This window comes from Echinops telfairi, unplaced genomic scaffold (genome assembly GCF_000313985.2).
Source record: "Echinops telfairi isolate 266 unplaced genomic scaffold, ASM31398v2 ScPeMD7_7424;HRSCAF=8462, whole genome shotgun sequence".
NCBI lineage: Eukaryota > Metazoa > Chordata > Mammalia > Afrosoricida > Tenrecidae > Echinops > Echinops telfairi.
This window is the reverse complement of record NW_022111324.1, coordinates 87,166,285-87,174,693: the sequence shown is the minus strand read 5'-3', so window position 1 is coordinate 87,174,693 and position 8,409 is coordinate 87,166,285. Positions and strand designations below refer to the sequence as shown.

At 49.0% G+C, this 8,409-nt stretch overlaps 1 protein-coding gene across 1 annotated transcript in view; it reads left to right on the top strand.

Moving 5' to 3' along the window:
- The first annotated feature begins 433 nt into the window (after window positions 1-433).
- The window catches only part of CAPN9 (calpain 9), a 65,507-nt gene continuing 57,531 nt past the window's right edge, over window positions 434-8,409 (top strand). Inside the window, exons 1-3 of the mRNA XM_013007120.2 lie at window positions 434-940; window positions 4,477-4,546; window positions 6,046-6,164. Of these exons, the coding sequence (XP_012862574.1) occupies window positions 728-940; window positions 4,477-4,546; window positions 6,046-6,164 (402 nt within the window). The 5' untranslated portion in view covers window positions 434-727. The remainder of the gene's footprint in view (window positions 941-4,476; window positions 4,547-6,045; window positions 6,165-8,409) is intronic.

The following is an 8,409-nucleotide window of genomic DNA, read 5'->3' as shown; positions in this document are numbered from 1 at the left end:
TGATGATCTTGAGTAAAATGTATTTGCAGAGTTTTACAAGCAAGGAATTTCATTCATAGGATGTTCGTTTTTAAAGTGTTGCCTAAGGGACGGAGAAGAGGCCTTCGAGTTTGCCTGCATCCGGGGTTAGATCAGCAAACGAAGACAGCTTACTCAGCTAGCCACACCTGTTCCTTGGCACCCGGTCCATACCTGCTTTCTCACTGAGACTGCAAAGTGAGTCGTTGAGGCAGGCCTGTGGCCCACAAAGCCGAACACATCTGCTCGCTCTGGCACTGCAGAGAAACAGTTTGCCACCTCTGATCTCAAACAGAATGTGGCTGTAAGCTCTCTTGATGCAATATGCTGCTATTATGTTTCATTTAGCTCCCTTCCAACCACAAAACTGCAACTTTGTTTCAGGGGAGTGATTTGGGGAAGGCTGCGCAGTGCACAGTCCCGTGGGAACGCTTCCCGGACCCATTTGGTCACTTGCTCTCTTTCTCAGGAAGCAATCCGCGCTCACTGAGCTCCCAGGCCTTCCGCAGAGGGCACTGCCTGTGCCAGGAGGAGCGGGCAGCCCAAAGTCCTGCCCAGAGCAAGCCGCTCTCCCTACACAGTTTGCGCTCTGGGCGAGGCCCTCTTGGGTCTAGCTGGGAGTTCCCAGGCAAACAGGTGTGGAAGGCAGGCCCCTGGCTGGTTCCTTTTTGGCTCACCACCTCCTGTTCTCACTCTTTTCCCGAGCGCCATGCCCCACCTCCACCGGGCCACAGCCTCGGGGGCGCCCCCCGCCCGCAGGGAGGCCCGCAGCACCCACTCCTCCGGCCAGAGCTTCGAGCAGCTGCAGCAGGACTGCCTGCGCAAAGGCACCCTGTTCGAGGACACGGACTTCCCAGCCAGCAGTGCCTCCCTCTTCTACAGCGAGCGGCCCCCGGTGCCCTTCGTGTGGAAACGACCAGGGGTGAGTGTAGCTGGGAGGGCTGGGAAGCTGGGGTGCTGTGAAACAACCAGGGGTGAGTGTAGCTGGGAGGGCTGGGAAGCTGGGGTGCTGTGAAACGACCAGGGGTGAGTGTAGCCAGAGGGCTGGGAATTGGGGTGCTGGAGGCCTGGCGAGGGGAACTGGAGAAGAGGGAGGAGGCTGCAAGCAGGTGTACAAGGACTGCTGGACAGCCAGCAGGGTGGGATGTTCTGTGGGGAGCGTACTGGGCACATCCACCCCACCCCCTGCTAACTGTGCTCATGCAGGCTGGCACCCTGAGACCTGAGCCCTGGTGTAGTGAGTTATGCACTAGCTGCTCAGGAACAGTCAGCAGTTTGAGGGATCCACGACCCTTTCTTCTCCCATAAAGATTTATAGTCTCAGAAGCTCAAATGGGCTGTTCTTCTGGTCATAGGGGCACACTATGAGTCGGAGTTGATCTGATGGCAGTGAGCTTGGTGTGTTGTTTGTTGTTGAGCTGGAGGCTGAGTTAGAGAAGTACTTGTCCATAGCAGGTACAGAATGGAGTCGACGCTCTGGACACCTGACTGCATCCCAAGAGAAGGCTAAGGAATTAAATGGCAAACAAACGCAGACGTGGGTGGAGCACAGCACTGGCACTGTGATCGCGCCGATGAAATGTCCCCAGCTTTTGGTCCTCGGCCAGTGGATCGTGCCTCCCACCTGCCCTCCTCCTCCCGCAGCAGAGGCAGAGCCGGGCAAATGTGTGATCAAGGAGGGGCCGTGAAACACAGGGCTTCTCCCGTTCCGGAGGGAGTAGGCTCAGAATGGGTGGCCCCACCTCCAGCCGGCCAGGGGTGCTGAGTCCCGGGTGACACCAGCTGGTGACTAGAACAAGGTGTCAATATTTGCCATGCTGGACTCCTCAGGCCCTCCCCCGGAGACACCCCAGCTGGCTCTCGCTCCCTGTGGGTGGTGCCTGCTTGGGAGAAGATCCTGGGGGATAAGCCCTTCACAGCCAATGAGAGACAATCGGTGTGGGGCCGGAGGGCTGGCCCCCTCTGCCATGAATCTGTTGCCTGACAACAGTCATGCCATCTTTGGCTGAGGCCCTGATGACCTATCAATACCCAGAACAGGCTCTGAAAGCAAACATTCCAGGCTACTGGGCCCTCTGTGCCCGTGAGAATGCCTTCGTGGTGCCCAGGGCTTGCCTCCCTTCTCTCTTCTGGAGCCCAGCAGCAGTCGGGGCGGGGGTGGGGTTATCAATGGACATTGACAATGGACATTGCACCTCACGCTCAGAATGTCTGAGCAGGAGGAAAGCAGCCCCGGCCTGACAGCTGGGGATACAGTGAAGAGCCCGCGCCTTTCTAGTGAATGGGCCTGGCCATTGGGGAGCCCTCCTTCCTGAAGGCTCACTGGGGTGGTACGAGGAGGCAGCTCATGGACTTGAGCCTCTCTACTCCTCAGTTCTTGTCCCGCTCCCAAGAAATATTTCAGGTGAGGGACAAAATTCAGATCCGAGTCGTAGAAAAGGGTTGAACAGAAAGGACAAACTTATTGAAGGGGATACTAGCTAGTCTACAAGGGCTGGCAGAATGCAGAGCTGAACCTTATATTCTGCAATTGGAGGCTCTCCCACCACTGACTAGCTTTCTGGTGGGTCTTCTGCTATTGTGGGACCCTCTGTCATGTCCCTCCAGTTATGGGTGTCCCTACACTCTAGCACCCAGACTTCATTTTATACCCTTATCTCCAGACCCCCAACCCCAAGAGTCGATTCCGTCATTACGGAGGTAGTATAAACCTATTGTCTCTCTCCACCTACCTTTTCCCGGTCTCCGAGTCTCTTCCATAGATGAGGAAATGTGTCCTATCTGCCCTTCATCTTCCTTCGTGCTGGAGAGGTCTCTCCCTCCCCTTTGTGTTAAGATTCCTGCCAGATTCTTGCCAGCATCACTTCTGCTCCCTTTGCCTGCCTCTGGGTAGCTGACATCTATTTTCCTGGTTTGCCCCTTTCCACCACGCTTCCAGTTGGGGAACTTTCTGCCCACTTTACCTTTAGCTGCCTGTCCTGCCAAATCCTAACCAAATCAAACCCACTCCCATGGAGGCACTTCCAACACCCAGTTCTCCTTTAAGACAGAGTGGAACTATTCTTTGGGCTTCCAAGACTTTTAATCTTCACAGAAGCGGACCGCCTCATCTTTCTCTCACTGGTGGATTTGAATCTTGACCTTGTAGTCAGCTCTCTGTGCTTCCAAACCTCATTTTCTCTTTTTTAAACATCTAATTGATAGTATGCTTTACTTTTGCCTTGTTCTTTTTTAACGGTTTTATGGGCACTTCATCGACATATCATATCATATCATACAATTCAATAGTTCAATCATGTCAATCATTACCACAATCAATTTTGGAGCATTTCTTCTTTGTAATCATCGTTATTCATGTAATTGATTTTTTAAATCGTGGCAAAAGAATACACAGCAAAACAATCTCCAATTCAACATCTTCTACATGAATAATCCAGTGCCCTTGATTATACTCTTCATGTTGTACAACCATTATTGATATTCTTTTCAACATTATTCCACCACCATTAACATAAACTCAAAGCCCCCTAAGGAAAAACTCTTCCTATTTCACCTGTGGTAACCCTTGGTCAAGCTTGGTTTCTCTTTCTCTCTCTCTCTCTTTAGTAGTTTTCTTGATATAACATTCACAATAACTTCCATAGTTAAAACAATTTTTAAAAGAGCTATATATACATCAACACAATCAGGTCCAACACTCCCTCTCCCATCAGCATTCATTGCTTGTTTTTCCACTCCCCTCACCCTCCCTGCCCACTATCTCCAACAAACCTTTGCACCAGTTATTGTCTGTAGGAGTCCATTCCTTCTGTGCTTTATAAACTGGGAAGCCTAATAGAAGGCATTTTTTTAAATGAAATAGAGAAAAATACTATAAAGTTAAAAATAAAGATTAAGAAAGAAAAAAACCACCTACAATATTTTAAAAGCCTAATAAGAAAGTTCTGTTATAGAGCAAGTGAGAAATATTTAAGCCTAGAGAAAATTCAGGTTGAGTCAAGAAAGAAGTCAGCTGACCAACTGATTATATTACGCCATGGTTCAATCCACCACAATCAAGTTTACAATAATCTCTGGCTGGTAATAAAGCTGGTAATAAAGTTTGAGTCCCTCGCCTGTGGTTAGAGGGGATCTGCCAGAGGCTCAATCTTAAGTTTATGACTGATGCCAACTGTGTAGCCAGATGTGGTGAAAGTCTATTTGAAAACAAGATGCTGCTCAGGTGGCTGAAGAAGGTGGAGTCCTGATTTGGCATAGATTTCCCATAAGCACTGTGGTTTACCAGAGACTCCAAGTCTATCTTAAGCATCCTGCCATGGCAACTTTTCAAATACAAAAATACAAGAAGAAAAAGAAAATCCCATTTTCTCAAGGAAACAAGAGAGGCCCCGAGCCTTCTCCATCTTACGGACTCGCTCTATGTCAGACTTCACTCTGATAAATGTCTTGTTCTTCCAGGAAATTGTGAGAAACCCAGAATTCATTCTTGGAGGGGCCACCAGGACTGATATCTGTCAGGGGGAGCTCGGTAAGCGGAAGGAGGGGGAAGGGTGGAGAATTGGTTTGGCAGACATCAGCACCTTCTGAATGGGGCTTACCAGGATTGGTCGACATTACCAGCACCAAGTCTACTACAGAATGCCCAAGGTGGTATGGTTGAATGGGAACTTCCCTACCAGCACCCTCTCCCTCCTTGTTGACCCTCCCTACCACCCTCCATTCCACTGACCTGCTTCCTCTGAATAGAGTCCTCTGGACTCCAGGGCCCTTAAAATCCAACCCCTTTGATGGACACGTCCATGTGCTTTCTGACCCACCCACCAGGTGTGCTTCTGAACATGACCTTCCAACCATCCTCCCAATTTTTACAGATGAGACCAAAGTACGTTCATGGCCACTTACCCCTACTATCATTATCCTATGGGGTCTCACAGAAGCTGGACTGGACACCCCAAAGGATAGCTAATGCATTAGAAAGCAAACTCCATGACTTTACTAGGGTTGGGGTGCCATGGACCCAGTTGTGACTTCTCTGATCTAGTCGTTGCCTTCCTGATGAGCACTCAGCAGTTCATTCTCACTTGTGCAAAGCAATCAGAAAGGTGCCGGATGACAATACCTTCTTTCCAGAAAGCGCATGAGAACATGATAAACCGTTCTGTCCAGAGATGTCAGCTTTGAGGAAGCCAGGCTATGTGAAACAGGAGTCTGAGTTCCAGTGACATTGCAATCCTATAAACCCAAAGACACCTGCGAGGAGAAAATGGTAGGTCCTGTTAGATAGATGGACACTTCGCAGCATCTGCTTACACATATTCTAGCAGCAGCAGTGACAGCACTTCTAGGCACCAGTTCAAGCACTTAGGCCATTCTGAGGGCAGGCCAGCGGGTCTATCTTGTGCCTGGTAGAAACAGCTGGAACATCATAAGAGGTGTTACTTTACTCTTGACTCTTCCTTCAGACGTATGCCAATATGAAGATGCAGCTTGGAACTTAATTCCATGGCTAAGTCAACAAATCTTGAAAATGCAAAATAAACAGAAACTAAGGTATCCTTATCTATCACTAAATTTAACGAGCTGTGGGAAGTATCACCCCAAGAATAGACTCCCCTGGTCGTGTAGGGAGGCATGCTATCCTGGGAGAACCCAAGTGCTGAAGGCCTTGCAGAACAGCCACTGTGCTGTGTCTGCTTCTCCTGCTCATCAATGTGTGCAGCCTTGTTACGCAGGAAGGAAAGTGAGTATAATTTCACAGAGCTGAAATATAACAGAGCCCTGTGCTTGAAACCCAAGCAACTGTATCTGACCACATCGTCCAGCTGGTCAAAGCTATTTATGACCGCTGGGAGGGAAGGAAGCATGGAGAGGAGGACACATGTATCTATTCCCGTTCTATTTGTTTTATAAAAGATACAGAGAAGCTGTGGCTACATCTGAAATGCTTTCTATCTCTCGTGGCATTCACTCTTCCCGTTTGTTCTGAGCTGGTGGTGAAAGCAGGGCTGTGTGGCTTTTATTTTGCAGGAGATTGCTGGCTATTGGCTGCTATTGCCTCCCTCACACTTAATGAAAAAGCACTGGCTCGAGTTATCCCTCCGGACCAGAGCTTTGGCCCGGGGTATGCTGGCATTTTCCATTTCCAGGTAAGAGGAAGTCCTGGTCCAGCAGTGTTATCTCTTTGAGTCCCAGCACGATGCCAGGAGCATCTTTATCGTGCTTGGAGGGCAAGGGAGGAGGTGATTGCATCTATCAATCGGAGAGCGCTGTTTACTGAAAACCACCCTTTCTGATGGATAATATGCAAATGCATTAGATGAGCATTAATAACATCCCGTGGCAAATCCTTAAGTGATATTTTGGCAAGCCTGGTCTCCATATAGTAAAGGTTTTATTATTTAGAATTTCATGTGCTTCCCGCATAAAATGCCTAAAAACAATCACATCTGTGGGGAAATGAATATTTCTCATAAATGGAGAAATCTTTCTTACTGAAGAAATAGAAATTTGGAGACATTGAATGAGTTCAAAAAACAAAACCAAGGCTACACTGAGACAACTTGTGCTGGGATAGTGCCGGGAGAGCGGGGCCATGTGTGACATATGCTTCTCCATCAGGTCCCCGTGTAGGGGCCAATCTTGTGGAAACACGTCTTTTCAACAAACTTAAACTGGGATCTTCAGACAGTTTTCTTGGTAGCATTCAGCCTTAGTATATGCATCTGAAAAACAGAGACACTAGCATTACCTCATAGAACTGTCTTAAGAATGCAGTGGGATCCCACTACATTTGTGGCACAGGGTCAGGCACGAAGGAGGGGGCCCTGGTCTTCTACCCCTACTGCTTTCTCTGCAGCCTCTCAGGACCCCAGGCTTAGGTCCAGCCCTGGCCTTTTCCTCTCACTGAGATAGGCAGTCTGATAAGCTGATATCACTTCCAGTTTCGGTAACTGATGGAATTGTGACATGATCACCCCCATGGCGATCCTCAACATGTAAAAAAAAAAGAGTTGAAATAGTAACTTCTATATCTGTAAGAAGAATCCTATTTGGAAAGAGAGTTTTCTTTATTATATTCCTTATCAGTTTTGAATAATAAAAATAGCAGCCACAGAGGCATTCATGGGGGTGGGGGAAGACAGGTATCTTAGGAGGATCATCTAGAAGCCAAAGAGCATCCAGCGTGAGCAACAAGAAAGACCCGGAGACGGCCTTGTTGCCCAGAACGCTGAGACAACAGATGTCTGTCCTCACAGCCACGCATATGGCATTTTGTTAGAGCTGTACTAGGAAACAGAGCCTGATCTCACTCACACACACACACACACACACACACACACACACACACACACACACACACACACGGTTCAGAAGTTGAGATCAGGGGAACTGATGTGTCACTTCAGAACTCAAAAAAAACGAAAAAGGAACTCAGGCTCCCATCCCAGAGACAGAGTTCCATGCTGAAGCACGGTGTTTCCTCCCCTCAGACCTCTGCTGACACCACTAGCACCTGACCAATCACCGACTCTCCTCAACCTGCAGGGGGCCGAGTGGGGTGGGGGCGTTTACCTCCAGCAAAAGTAGTAGGACTGTTGCCGCTAAACAGCAACGACCACCAGTTGATTATCAGCAGGAAGGAATCTTGAGGAATATCGAATCCACTCCTCCTCATTTAGCTAGTGGGGACACTGAGTCCCAGGGATGGAGAGGGACTTACTCAAATTCACGAGGAAATAAGAGGCAAAACTGGACTTAGAACCTGGGCCTTCTGGCGTTACTCACCAAGCACCAAGTGAGCGAGGTATCGGCCCTGCTGAAACCCAGCAGCCAACACCTGATGGCTCAAGATAACACTCAAGCCAATACTCCACAGCCATGAGAAGTGGAGCATTAGATGTAAAAGGAAATCCCTTCCTTCCTACTCCTTTATCTCAGAATGCAGTTGTGTGGGTGCTGGAGGCTGGCAGAATCCTCTCTTCAGCCACCTTCCCAGCTGGCTGCTGCTTTAAGCAGTAAGCACTCCTCTCTTGGTCTCCTCCCTGCTCCAGGAAGCAGAAGGTCAGGCATGGACGTTCAGCACCCATCCAAACAATCTCTTAGGAGCTCCATGCCAAACTCACGGCTGGCTGTCAAGTCAATTCCAATGCATTGCGACTCTATGGGACAGAGTAGATCTGCCCCCAGGGGGCCCAAGGTGGTAATCTTTACAGAAGTTCACTTTCACATCTGTCTTCTGTGGAATGGCTAGTAGGTTCAAATTGCAGACCTTCTAGTTAATGGCCAAGTACTGTAACCTGTGTGCCACCAGGGCTCTTTACCTATGGGCAAGGGGGAGCTAAAGGTTCAAGGACTCCAGGAGGGGCCTGGCATCTAAGTGGTGGAGAGTAG